At 36.5% G+C, this 15,112-nt stretch overlaps 1 protein-coding gene across 1 annotated transcript; it reads right to left on the bottom strand.

Moving 5' to 3' along the window:
- On the bottom strand, positions 1–9,184 carry LOC135133321 (trifunctional purine biosynthetic protein adenosine-3). Its single transcript, XM_064061686.1, has 10 exons — positions 8,778–9,184; positions 8,479–8,726; positions 8,031–8,425; positions 7,504–7,978; positions 4,538–4,760; positions 4,289–4,487; positions 3,711–3,962; positions 3,448–3,651; positions 3,237–3,395; positions 1–746 (listed from the first exon to the last, which is right to left on the bottom strand). The coding sequence occupies exons 1-10, from the start codon at positions 8,943–8,945 to the stop codon at positions 52–54; spliced, it is 3,018 nt and encodes a 1,005-aa protein (XP_063917756.1). The 5' UTR covers positions 8,946–9,184; the 3' UTR covers positions 1–51.
- Positions 9,185–15,112: the final 5,928 nt, after the last annotated feature.

Genomic DNA, 15,112 nt, shown 5'->3' with positions numbered 1-15,112 from the left:
TTATAACAAAACTAGTTTATTTGCATTTGAAATGTACATCAAGGTTAAAAATTATAGCTTCCAAACTAATTTATTATCATCGCCAATCTTTACTTTCTCTTTGGCTACCCATTCTAAAGCCCGCGGAAAAGCTTTATGTTCGGCCTGTTTAATCCTCTCCGTTAATGTTTCTTCTGTGTCATTTAATTCAATCGGCACAGTTTCTTGCGTAATAATGTGACCTCCATCTACGGCTTCTTCTACAAAATGTACAGTACATCCGCTCACTCGGACTCCCGCGTCGAGGGCTTGTTTTTGTGCATGTGTGCCTTTGAACAGTGGAAGAAGAGCTGGATGTATATTGATGAGTTTGCCCTTCCATTTGGAAGTGAACTGTCCTGTTAAAATCCGCATGAAGCCAGCCAAACAGACAATTTCGACACCCGACCTGACCAGTTCATTGTGGAGGGCTTGATCGAAATCTTCGCGGTTGGGGTAGTCTTTGTGCCTTATGATTTTTGTTGGAATGTTGGCCCGTACTGCTCTATTCAATCCTTCAACGTTGTCTTTGTTTGAGATTACGAGGACGATTTCAGCACCGGTATCTGATGTTTGAGTGCCATCAATTAAAGCTTGCAGATTAGTTCCACTGCCAGAGATTAAAACGCCAACTCGTTTTTTTGTGGTGATTTTGGACACAAGGCTAGGAACGAATGGTTTCATTTTGGCTTCTAGTACTTTTGAAAAATTCTTCACGATGACTTGTTCTGTAAAATGAATTGTGATGTAAGAATAAGTTTAAGGCTAAGTTTGGATTTTTAGTATTTTTTACTCGAAAGAACAGAGGAGTAAGAAAGGAATCTGCTCAGTGCATTAGAATATGTAACAATAAAGGTAGTAATTTTTGCATTTTACACTTACTTAAATGACAAACAAGTATAAGGTGATGATACTCGAAAACTGTAATAATGGTAATGTTATGACATCTCTATACATTTTCGGGATAGCTCAGATTCTCTATTATACAGTTATAAATAAGTGAAAAAAAAACTTAAATAATTGTTAAAAGAATTTTGTTAGCTTCGAAAGCAGAACTAACGGTTGTGCATCCAAGGGAGAAAATAACCATAAATTAATAAAGTAATAATAAAAGCAAAATAAGAATAACAATAAATCTTATTTATATGTTTAGTATTAGTAAAATCAACATTATTATATTTTACTGAGGAGTTGCTCATTAGATTGTACGTACGTTTGATGGTAACAAATTATGTAGGTATTACCACGTAATGGATCAAAATTTAAATTGTGATTGAGATAAAGAAAGGTTCGTAACTGTAACACATGAGCTTTGAAAATGAGTGATATGCACAATTCAATTATCGTTGTGTTCAATTAAGTTATATCTGTAACTGTAATAAAGGGTTTTAGCACGTGCTGTAAAAAAATAAAATGTTAAATTTGACATAAGAAAATGCGGCATCAACAGTAGCAAGCAAGGTAGAAAATCTTTTAAGTCTTGAGAATGTCGTTTACAACAATAAATTTTACGTACGTTAATTCCAATCGTATGTCTTGCTCAAACTATAATACTGCACTTACCTCATGGTAATTTAAAAGACTACTTATAAGGCATTTTTTTACAAGCCACTCCTTTTTGATCTTTATCTTCTACAGGCTATTTTGTTTTGTAAAAGTCCCAAAACTGCAACATGACGTCACTTGAAACACTATTTTTCTTAAGTTGAAAATTGGGCTTTGGTTCTGATATACATAAATAAAGAAAAAAAAACTGAGTAGCTTTAAAATAAAAAATGTTGCCATTTTGGGATATTCTAAGTAATTAATTACTGTGTTTTTTTTTATAAGTTTATTATATCCTTCAGATCTAGAATGTGGAATAGAAGACGAAAACAAAGAACTGTCAGAAGATGAATTATTGAAAAGAAAAGAAGATTACTTGAAAATAATTTCGAAAACAGCACAAGAAAGAAAAGAAATTACAGCCAACACTATTGGCCAAAGCAATAACAAGTTGTGGCGGCAAGAAAGGTCAATAAGATTAACTTCGTCTAATTTCGGTGGTATATGTAAAATGAAAAGAACCACTCACTGTGCCAATTCAGTAAAACGATTGCTATACTCTAGTTTTTCGGGAAACCAAGCGACGCGCTGGGGAAACGACCACGAAGCTGTCGCTAAAAAAGAATTTGAAGAAATATACAATCTAAGTATTGAAGAGTGTGGACTGTTTATTGATAGTCAGTACAATTTTCTAGCAGCTTCTCCTGATGGTCTTGTTGGTGAAGAAGCAATTGTAGAGATAAAATGTCCCTCAAGTGCTTGTTTTTATACCGTAACTGAAGCTATACAACAAAGAAAAATTAAATTTGCTGAAATAAAAAACGGGAAAGTTACATTGAAACGTAATGATAATTATTATTATCAAATACAAGGTCAGTTAAGAATAACGCAAAGAAACTTTTGTTATTTTATAATATGGACTCCACGGGAATTAACCGTGGAAAAAGTATTTTGGGACGAAACCTTCTGGAAGGATAAAATGGAGCGACCTTTGATTGCGTTTTTTGATTACTGTTTTCTTCCAGAAATTATAGATCCACAGTTTCCCAAAAATGGACGAATAAAGGATCTTCGAATAGAAAGATTATAATGCTTCGCATATGGATCTAATATTACCAAAAAATCGAATAATAAAGGATCTGTGGAAATGAGAATAGTGCAATGTTTCGTATATGCATTTAATATTAATTAAAGCTTGTTATTATTATTATTATTAAATATCCATTTTTAAAAGTATAGTACGTTTTTTGTGACTTTCATCCTTTATTTGAAAGATTTTTTATGTAATAGGTGTCCTGTTTTTAGACATCACCAAAGTACGACAACGTTTGTGCAACAAATCTAATGGAGTAAAAAGTTGCTAAAATGACTTAGTCGCTTTACTTGGATTGATGTGTGGTTTTTATTTTTTTTCTCTTCTTTCCCTGAACGAATATGTGTTTGAAACAGTCAGACGTGACGCAAGTTGATTGTAAAGTCCCGCTTTGTTATGGATTTTGCATTTTTACGACCAAAGTACACCGCGTTCCACAATTTGTATAATTTAACACACAATGTATAAACTATGTTTTATTATCACTGGATGCGCGGTTCGCAACTAACTAGACAAATTCGTCGGATGATATAATTGTATGATGAAAATCTATTTTAAATTTAAATGATAGTGCTGTTACCTGCAGGTTTATGAAGTTGGGCAACCACGGTACCTATTTTCGTCGCATCTTCGCACGATATTCTTTTAATTACTTCTTGTTCATGTTTCCCATCGATGATAAGAACTCCACCAATGCCACAATTGAAAGTGCGCAACAACTCGGCTTGGTTTACACCACCTAATTATCCACATTTTTTTATTTTATTAATTTATATTAAGCATACACATACCTGCTGTTGCCAACCACGGGAATATTACGGGAATATCCCACTTGGTTGCATCCAATTCCACCGCCAAATGGGCTGGTAAAATTCGGGGAATATTTTCATCTAAACCACCCCCAGTTATGTGAGCGAAAGCCTTTACTTTCCCCGTCTTAACGGCTGGTATTACATTTTTAACATAAATTTTGGTTGGTGTTAACAGTTCTTCTCCTGTTGACAAAACAGAAATGAATTATATATAATTCGCTCCACTTGATTTATAAACAAACCAAAACTTTTGCCTTCTTTGCTAAACGGAGCTTTATCGTGATAATTCACTCCTGCTAATTTCATTATTTTTCTAACTAAACTAAAACCATTACTATGGACACCTGAAGATGGAAGACCTATGACAACATCACCCGGTTGAATTGAATGAATTTGTGGCATTAACTGGTTGCGTTCTACAGCTCCAACTGCAAAGCCTGCGACGTCATATTCACCAGGTGGATACATGTCTGGCATTTCGGCAGTTTCTCCGCCTAAAAATATAGTTGTTTATGTTGATGTCTTGAAAATTATATTAGGATGAAAACTTTATTTTTGTTGTAAACCGAAATTTGTATAAATATGCATTTTCTTAGTCTTAAATGTACGAAGGATTATAAGAATAGCAAATAAATTTAAATACTAATATAGGAACCGCTCCTTTTTAATTATTAATCTAAGACACCCTAAGAAAATTCAATTCAAGTAAACCTGTCAGCAGACATGAACATTTTTTAAAAGATCAACACTTCGTCATTCACTTCAATTGTTGTTCTTAGACCAGATTAATTTAAATGTTTTAGAAAAATTTTTTACTTACCAATTAAAGAACATCCTGCTTGACGACACCCTTCCGCTACTCCACTTACAACTTCCTTCGCAACGTTAACATCTAAGTTACCACATGCAAAATAGTCCAAAAAGAAGAGAGGTTCCGCACCATGCGCCAAAACGTCATTTACGCACATAGCAACTAAATCAATGCCAATTGTATTATGAATTCCCATTTCTTGAGCAATCTAAATTAAGAAATTATATACTACTAATGAAATCTTGCTTGACAACTTACTTTTAACTTAGTACCAACCCCATCAGTACCTGAGACTAGCAAGGGATCCTTATAACCAGCCGCTTTAGTATCAAATAAACCCCCAAATCCCCCTAAGGCACCCATAACTCCAGAACGGTTTGTCGATTTTGCGGCAGGTTTTATATGAGATACTAAATCATTCCCCGCTGTAATGTCAACACCGCTGGCTTTATACGTTAGTTTTCCTGTGTGCAAAATAGCTCTGAAAATCATCAATCATAGTCAATTTATTCTTCTGCAGTAAAATGTGTATACAAAGTTATTACGGCCTTAATAATTCATACTTTCTATTCTACATTTGATACAATATAAGTATATATAGCAATAAGTCAAAAATAACAATATATTCTCAAAAGGTTTCATATTATAAGTTAAAAATTCATCAAATGCATAGATTTTTTTAACGAAAATTATAACATCTCTATTGGCAATTTTTTTATCTAGAATATTTCAACAATCTAATGGAAGATTACTCGTTTTAGTAACTCACTAAAAAATGCTAATACATTCTGATAATTAAGTCTATCTAATAAGAGTGGAGCTGTAACGCAGTATAGGACGAGCAGAGAACTCTATGTTTTTTATAACAATGAACGTTTCATATAAAAAATGAAAAATGAGTGTTCCATGTGATTTTTTATTTTAGTCATATTCACATAAAGTAAATATATACCACGTGTTTCTTTTATGTGACACAACCCCTGTAATTTTTTTTATTTTTAAAGATAAACATGGAATTCTTTGAGCAAATTTGTATCATTTTAAAAGATCACTTATGAGAATAAATGGCATGAGTGTCAATTTTTCAAGCTACTAAACGGTAACTTCACACGAAATGAGCCTGAGTGAATAAAAAATTAAATAAGTTGAGAATGTTGAAAATCAAAAGCTTAAAGTGTTAATCCTCCGAAATATTTGTTTCTAAAAAAAACTTGCTGATGTAAAATATTTAGTCTTTTTTAAACCATGCTAACACTTTTATTAGCTCTTCGTGCTTGGTTTGATTCAATTGTATTTTCTCCAGAACAAAGCACATGAAAATCTTAAATAATTTTATAAATACATTGAAGGATGAATTTTAATATGCCATATATAAAACACTTAAAATCGACTTACTATTGGTATTTTTAAGCGTTGGATATAAATCAGCTTTTATGTCACGCCCGTGACTACATTTTGATAAAAATTTATAGCGATGGTTTAAACCAATTCACCCGCAAGTTAAATATTGGTATACAAAATAAAAAACAGATTATCTAGCTATTATGTTCATCAAATTTCTCGAATGAAAAACCAGAAACTATAAAAAAATGTAACGGGTGTGACAAGTCCGAACGTACAAAAGTTAAAATTAAATAAAATTAACATTGATTCCAAATTGGTCTCGATGGTGAGTGCAATGTATATGAAATTAAAAAAATATGTATGCGGGATGTTACTGAAATGCACGTATAAAAAATTAGGAGTGACCTGTAAACTCTAAGGATTGAAACAAACCTTGGTTTTCTAATCAAAATTATACAAAGGAAAATGGACCTCTATCTTTGCCTCTTGAACACCGTTTACATATACGGAATTTCCATTCTTAGCAGTTACCACAAAGTAACAAAAAGGAGTAAATAAAATACCTCAATAATGTCTACATCGCTTCTGCAAACTTCTTCATAGGATCTTAGTTCCAATTGATAGTACTCAAAATTTGAAATACATGGATCAAGAGAGAAAAGACAAACTCTTTGTTTTTACATGTGTGTGAATAATAAATAACCCAAAAAGTACTCGTTCTCAGGTCAAAAATGTTAAAATATTAAAACGTTAATAAAATTGTTCTTATTGTGATATAATTTTATTTTATTATGCCAGTTTTACTATAATTTTTAATACTCAAGGTATGTAAGTCACACCCGTTGCAAATTTACGTCACACCCGTGACACCATTTAAAATGATGCACTGTAAAATTGCATGGGTTACCAAGTCTTCGTGTGTTTGTGTATTGTAGGAACAGCAAAAGTTCGCAGAAATAGTAAAATTTGTCTTTAAACCATTATACTCAATTTTCTACGAATCACACCCGTGACGCCACATATTGTTTTCTCTGTCTCTTACCCATTATTGTATCTTGTCAATGTTTTTATAAATAATTTTTGGCACTGTAATCTACATGCTACCGATGGTATTTGTTCTAAAATATCTCTGGTTTACAACAAAAAGTAAAAAATGTCCTCATTCTGTCACACCCGTGCACGGCCCGTGACATATGGATTTACTGTAAACTGTCATCAATAAATATGAATTTTTCGTCTATTTTATTAAATAACTTTATAACTATTGATCTTAGAATATTGGTTGCTTTTGAGTTTTTACAAAAAAATCAATCTTTCCATTTATGAAAAATATACCTAGTATTCCATAAAAAAAATAAAGTTGACGTCATTTCCGGTTCTACCGGAAGTGATAATAAAAATGGAAAGTTGCCATCATAGATCTTTTAAAATGATACAAATTTGCTCAAACAACTACAGGTTTATCTTTAAGAATAAAAAAGTTAGAGGTTGTATCAAATCAAAAGAAACAATTAAAATAATTGTAGTGCGGCGATCTTTTCTATAGAACCACTCCCTAGTGTAAATTTTCAAAATTTGTTTGGTGTAAGTGACCTTGACGGGTTTCTGGGAGAAAACATGTGTCAAAAATTTGACAGGTTAGATGGCCCCATTGTTAATGTAGATATTTTATTTTAATAAATACATGAACAGAACATACAGTCTGCACGGGATACAGTGCGGCATAGCTGAGGGCAACCGAAACATTCGTGTTGTGCTAGTTTCGATTGCCATTTCAACTACCGCTACCAACCGCGTTTGGCGTAAAGTACTAGATGACAGGGCTACCAACTTGACTTTTTATCGAGTGGTTCCGTAGAAATGACCGCTACTGTACATACCTAGCAATTCCTTTATGAGCAATGTCATGTCTAAACTGTTTTCCATCAAAATTTATTGTTTCACAGGCTTTTGTTGCTTGTGCCGCTGCTAATGTTAACTGAGGTGCCAAAGAAACAGCAATCAAAACCCTTCCACCGTTAGTAACCAAATTGTTGTCTTTTAAAGCAGTACCACAGTGAAATACTACATGCTTAGCTCTCACATTGACTTCTTCAATTCCTGTGATAACCTGACCTTTACTGGACGTTTCTGGATACCCTCTCGAAGCCATCACAACACCCACAGCAGTAAGATTATTTTTCCAAAACAAGTCAATCTTATTTAAACTTCCAGAACAACAAGTTTCCATGATCTCAAACAAATCTGACTCCAATAAAGGAAGAAGTACTTCAGTTTCTGGGTCGCCAAAACGGCAATTAAATTCAAGAACTTTTGGACCTGATGGAGTTAACATCAACCCTGCATATAATACACCTTTAACAAAATAATTAGTACAAAAATAAAAGTTACGGTTAAAATAACGAACCAACAAATTTAATGTTATCTTTTTTAAATCCTTCAACAGTTTGTTGTAAAACATTCTTCTCTACAAAATTGTACTGGTCTGAGTCAAGAAGAGGACAAGGGCAGTAAGCTCCCATTCCCCCAGTATTGGGGCCTTGATCATTGTCGAAAATACGTTTATGGTCTTGAGCTGGCAACATGGCTTTAACAACATTCCCATCACAAAATGCGAGAACAGACACTTCTTCACCCTCTAATAGTTCTTCAATGACAACAGTTTCACCTGCTGCTCCAAATTTTTGTTCTGTTAAAATGTCATCTACAGCTTCACATGCTTTTTCCTTATTTTCTGCAACGACCACTCCTTTGCCTGCTGCTAATCCACTAGCTTTAACAACCAATGCTGGAAAATCAGCACTAAAACAGTTTTTATTAATTAATTAATTACCAACAACTTCCCTAAAACATACTTATTAATAAATTTTTTCGCCTCCGTAGCGTTTTTAAAAGCTTTCCATTTAGCTGTAGGAATGTTATGCTTGTCCATAAAAGCCTTAGCCCAGTTTTTATCAGATTCAATTCGAGCTGCATTTTTTGAGGGACCAAAAACGGGAATACCATCAGCAAGTAAAACATCTGCTATACCGTTCGCCAACGGATCTTCAGGTCCAACAATCACCAACGAAACGTCGTTTTGCTTACAGAATTTAGATACTTCCTGAAATAAATCGTTTTTGTTTATTTACATTGATGCGCTTCATAACCTCACCTTGAAATTCTTGACATCAACAGCCACGTTTTTGGTTTTTGCAACCTGTTGAATGGCGTGGCTACCGGGTGCAGCGAAAATACTTTTTATGTGGGGGCTTTTCGCAATTTTCCAAGTGATAGCGTGCTCACGACCACCACTTCCGATAATGAGCACGTTTTTGGACATTTTTGTAGATGCACCCTTTTGCCACTGAAATATACGTTTAAGTGATGTAAAATGCGTCAGTAATGGCTATAATAAATGACTAAATTTAAAGAAATTATTACAAAATAGCTCGTGATTATTTCTTAATTAAAGACCAATGGCAAAGTTGTCTGTGATAACCCCAAAGATAAGAGAGTACCCCCTAGGATGGTTTTCTAGTTAATTGTTGTTGACACATTCGATTAGTAGAGGTGAAGGTCGAAACAAATAGCGACATGTTGCAACTACCCAGATTTAAAGCCGTCTGTAAGAAAGATGAAAAATAACTGTATTTCGTAATTTAATCACGTTTTCGATTTGAGTAAAGTGAACAACATCTTTGTTGGCAATAAAAACGTAATTGCCTACTAATCAGTTTGATGTGAATCCTAAATTTGATGGTCACATTTTGCCCTGTTTAGACATCCAAAACTAATTAGCACAGAACCTAATTAGGTGAGCGGCTACGCCAAAGCCATTCAACAGCTAATAAGTCTAAATAATAATCACGGATAATAACTAATTAAATTCCTTTATTCTACTGAAGTACAGTCCAACAAATCCCACTTCTTGATTTGCAATTTTTGTTTTGTATGTATGTAATAACTAATGTATCCTCAGTAACATAATTAACTTCAAGTGTTTATGTTTATACTTCGAAAGAATTCGACTTTTGGTACATTCAATTAAAAAGCATCAGCGGTCGCAAGCATTTGTATTAAAAAAAAATGAAATTTAATTGACCCTGTCTGCTTAAAAGACAGGAGAGGACTGATTAATTAATTAAGCCACAAGGGAGCAAAACGGCCAGAATATTATTTTGGATGAGGAGCCGTTATTGTGATAATTATTGTTGTAATGGTATCAAATATAGGCGGGTGCGACATTACTGTATCTTACATTTTCAAGAAAATCAGGTGAACTGTTCCTGATTTAGTTAAAAAAAAAGTTGGTCGAAAGCTATTTCGACAAAACTTCCCTCGCTGTGGGAAACGTGACGACTGCATGCCCATTATGTTTTATTTTCGCATTACATTTTTGTACCGGGACATTTTAAAATAAATTGAATTAATGGTTTCAATTTTGTCATTATTTGGTATTGACATCTTTGTAATTTTTTTTCTGTGATTGCAATGATTGCGTATAAAAAAAATTAAATTGCACGTAGTCATCTCTGGGGTGTATAATTTGTTGCCTATGCAAACATTGTCAGGTGTGAACAGATAAAGTGAACAGATAAAATGAACACCTGTATAGTACTTGTAATTTAAGACAAATAGCCATAACACTTATCAACCTGTAGACGTGACGGTGAAATACAAACGAAACATGGTTTCTACGAATTGTAATAACCGGATGACAATGTGACGGTCCAGACTTTTTTATTGCTCTGACTTCCATTTATTGAATAAAACACTACATTTTATTTGGTTTTTGGATGCTGTAATTCACATTTGGTTAATTATAAATTGTCTATATCTAGGGAAGCATCCCTTAGCCTCCCCTAGCTACGGCCTTTGACCAATGGACTCCATTACTGTACGTCCTTAGATTATCCTCGATAGGAAAAACAACTTGAAAGTGTTTATGTTTATACATCGGAAGAATGTCACGTAGAAATTAGTTTGATTTGAATACGTTCGACCTCTCAAAACAGAGGAACAAAACAATTAACTAGTAAGCTACAATCGACAAAATGTTCTGAATATCATTATTATAATTCTTATTAAATAAAGACGTTTGTATTTTCACATTTTCGAGAAAATGGGATGACTCGTTCTTAATTTGATCAATAAAAAATATTAATGCTATGAGGAATCATACGTAAAAACTAAAAACTCATATTTTGAACAGTTTGGGTAGAATTTATTCCGGAAAATTTTGAAATAACGTCATCAATTTTTTGGGGGAAATAAACAGATTTATTTGGATTAACAGTTTACCATGCTTACAATGACTTCAAAATGTCTGCAAGATTTCAAAGTCTTCGATCACCAGCACCGAGGAGAAACACACAACAAAGATCATCTCAACAAAATGTGCAAGAAAACTAAAAACAGCCAGTATTTTGAGGGATGTGCTGGCTGGTGTGAATAAGGCCCCCAAGGAAGTGAAGATAGAAAGTTTCATCAGAGGCAGTAGTCCAGTTATACCGGGGAAGATTAATGGAACTCCCACAGCAATCACGATTGATACTGGCGCTGAGGTATTAATTATACGTGGACGACTAGTGAGAGCTAAAGACCTAGCGACTTCATCCGAAACAATCAGATTGAAGACGCTGTCGTGGCTGGCATCGAAGATGACTTCATTCTGGGAATGGATTTGATTAACCGCCATGGATTGACGGTCTTGGTAATGATGAGTTTGCCCTGAATCAACGCAGTACCGAATCCAAGCCTGTAAGATTGATCGCGTGCCAGAATGTGAAAGTTAGAGGGAATGAAGAAACGATTGTTCCAATCAGAGCAGAATTCAAACCCGGATTTGCCCTAGGCATTATTGAACCACCGCACACCCCCAAAGAAGAATCTCATGATTGCGAGTGCTTTAATTAATGCCGATTGTGACATACCTACACGCGTCGCAAATGTTTTCCCCAAAACCATGAACATCGAGAGTGAGGAGGTTCTTGCCGTCTGTGAACCAGTCACGAATTTAATTCATCACAACGAAGATCTTTCTGGTAACAGTGATGCAGGAATAAAAAGAAACTTAGACATTCCTGGCCTAGAGCATGGTCATCTAACCGAACATCAGCGGAAAGTAGCAAGGGGGTTTCTACAGAAACACAGTGAAATGTTTACATCCGAACAGTCCTCTGGGCGCACAAACATAGTGCTACATCGGAGACGCGTAATCGATCCGTCAAGCTCCACGAAGACTACCTTTGGCGAAACAAGAGGAAACCGAGGAACTGGTACGAAAAATGTTGGACGAGGGCGTCATAGAGGAGTCAAACAGTCCATGGTCGTCGCCCGTAGTGCTAGTCACCAAAAAAGACGGATCGACGAGATTCTGCGTAGACTACAGGAAATTAAACGATGTAACCAAGAAGGACAGTTACCCGCTTCCAGGAATTGATGACACGCTCACAACATTATCAGGATTCGCCTGGTTTTCCACGTTAGACTCAAAAAGTGGCTACTGGCAAGTTGGTATTCATCCAGAAGATAAGGAAAAGACCGCTTTTTCTGCCGGGAGCGACTCGTATCAATTTACACTTATGCCTTTTGGACTGTGTAATGCTCCGGCTACTTTTGACAGACTAATGGAGATGGGAATGGGAAAGACATTTGAGGAGCACTTGACCAACCTTGAAGTATTTAGCAAAATGAAAGAGGCAAATTTGAAGTTGAATCCGAAGTGCCTCCTCCTCGAAAGAGAAGTAGAATTTCTGGGGCATACTGTTTCGGCACATGGGATCAAGACTACGGGAACAAAGATAAATGCGATTCGCGATTGGACAAGACCAAGAGATAAACACGAAGTCCCGACTTTCTTGGGATTGTGCACTTACTACAGAAGGTTTGTCAACGGGTTTGCTGATATTGCTGCTCCTCTGCACAGACTGACGGATTTGAAGTCTCAGTTTAATTGGACTGCTGAATGTGAAGCAGCCTTTAAGAAATTGAAGAACGCACTATGCTCTAGTCATATTCTGTCCTATCCTCAATCATCGGGAATGTTTATCTTGAACACGGACTCAAGCAACATCGGAATAGGTGCTATATTGTCACAGGTGCAGGACAAGGAAGAAAAAAAATCATCGAATACTTCAGCAGTGTACTTTCGAAACCTGATTAGAATCGATCACGCAGCCCTCACATGGCTCCTTCAGATTAAGAATCCTGAAAGACAAGTGGCTAGATGGCTTGCACGACTCCATCAGTATCACTCCAAAATTCGACACAGGGCTGGTAAGCTCCATAATAATGCGGACAATTTGTCGAGAAGACCGTGTAAGAACTGCAAACACTGCGACAAGATCGAACAGCGTGAAACGTCATTCAACTGTGGGATAACAGCAGTCACCGTAGACGAAAAATGGACTACAGCCCAGCCTAGAAAAGACCAAAACGAGGACGTGGATATCGGGCCGTTGCTCAAATGGAAAGAAGATGGGGCAGAACGGCCAGTTTGGTCGGAAATATCAGACGAGTCACCCTCTTTCAAGGCGTTATGGCCTCAGTGGGACTCCCTGCGTGTCCAGAATGAATTGCTTGGGAGAGTCCGGATGGGAAACATATCACCATGCAGTTGGTTGTTCCGGCCATTAGAACAAAGAAAGTACTCCGAGAAATGCACAACGGTGGTTCTGGTGCTCATTTCGGAATCAACAAGACCCTTTTTAAAGTTAGGAAGAGATTTTACTGGGTCCGTTGCCGAGAAGACGTTGACAGCTGGTGCAAGAGATGTACGACCTGTGCGGCGGTCAAGGGACTGAGGACTAGAGCGAGACGGCCGACGCAACAATACAACGTCGGTTCGCCTTTCGAAAGAATTGCAGTGGACTTTTCCCGGTGACCGAGGACGGTAATAAGTACATAATGGTCGTCAGTGATTACTTCAGTAAATGGCCCGAAGCTTATGCCATACGGAACCAAGAAGCCACGACGGTTGCAACAACGCTGATTGACAATTGGATCAGCAGGTTTGGGGTCCCAGTGGAACTCCATTCGGACCAAGGCAGAAACTTCGAGTCAAACCTATTTCAAAGAGTGACGGAAGTACTAGGGATACGGAAGACACGGACCACACCGTTGCACCCGCAGTCAGATGGAATGGTAGAACAGTTCAATCGTACCATGGAAGAACATCTTTTGAAGGTGGTGGCCGAACATCAGAAACATTGGGATCGACATCTTCCACTGTTCCTACTGGCTTATCAATCAGCTGTCCATGACATGACGGGTCAGACACCGGCGCGGGTAGTTTTCGGAAGAGAACTTCGTCTACCTTGTGACATCTTGTTCGGCTCTCCGAATGAAGAACCAAAGGAGGTCATAGATTACGTCGATCACTTGAAGGAGAAGCTGCTGACCTTAAGAGCAACTCGGTAGGATTCCTGGCAGAGGGTTTGGTATGGCTTTATAATCCCCGAAGAAGAAAAGGGCGTTGCCCGAAGTTGTCACCAGACTGGGAAGGTCCATATACTGTCATGACAAGAATCAACGCTGTCGTTTACAGAATTCGACGAGGGCCGAAGACGAAAATGAAAATCGTCCATTTAAACCGCTTCAGGAAGTACTTACAACAGCAGCGCCGTTGACGTTTCTGATCGGGACGATCAGAACTAAAGAGGGAGCAATGTTACGAAATACACCCTTACGCCGCCCCGGTACGACGCCTATGGCCGTCGAGAACTTTCTGGTCTTTGCGGGGTCTAGAAAAAACCTAGAAGCGGCGTTCGAGATCCGTCTAGAGGAATGCGGGGATTTAAATAGAGGCCACCGTCGTTCAGCTAGTGGAGTCAAGAGCGTCCGGTGAAATTTGCAGGAATAATTTCTGTATATAATCGTTGTCGTGTATATTCGAGTTAGTAAGGAACAAATTGTTGCGTTTTAATTCACGCCGGATTTTATTCACCCGGTTAACGTAACAATACATATTATGTACTTTTTAAATTTTATACAAATCCGTTCATAACTAACAGAGATATTGGCCATGAAAATCTTAAAAGAATCAAGTTGTTTATATCCGTGCGGTATCTTTCGAATGATGGGCCAAAAGCGTCGTCAGTTTGGATAATTAAATTTTTCTTGACACTCAGTACAGCATGCTATCACATGGTTCAAACACTCCAAACAAAGCAAAGCCTTAAAAACTTTACAAAAAAGTCGTGTTTACCGTTTTGTATGCAAAAAGTACGTGAATTTATAGATATTATAGCTCACGTGGTTTAAAAAATAATGGCTTGCAAATGCGGAGAAGTGTTTATAGAGTTCCAGATATCATCAACGGTCAGCAAAGTTAGTATTGCACAAAATAAAATATCGCGTTGCCGCCACATAAAATTACATAAAAGCACGGGTGGGGTCTTGCAGAACATTTCAGTACTTTTTTTTACTACATAAGATAATTGAATACAATTTTAAGAGCTTATTTTTGAGATGAAGTCTAGAAGCTGAAAATCTGAATCTGTGAAA

The sequence above is a fragment of the Zophobas morio genome, unplaced genomic scaffold (genome assembly GCF_036711695.1).
Source record: "Zophobas morio isolate AGI-343-1 ecotype UQ-CSIRO unplaced genomic scaffold, CSIRO_AGI_Zmor_V1 ptg000021l, whole genome shotgun sequence".
NCBI classification, from domain to species: Eukaryota; Metazoa; Arthropoda; class Insecta; order Coleoptera; family Tenebrionidae; genus Zophobas; species Zophobas morio.
This window is presented reverse-complemented; position numbering and strand designations above follow the sequence as displayed.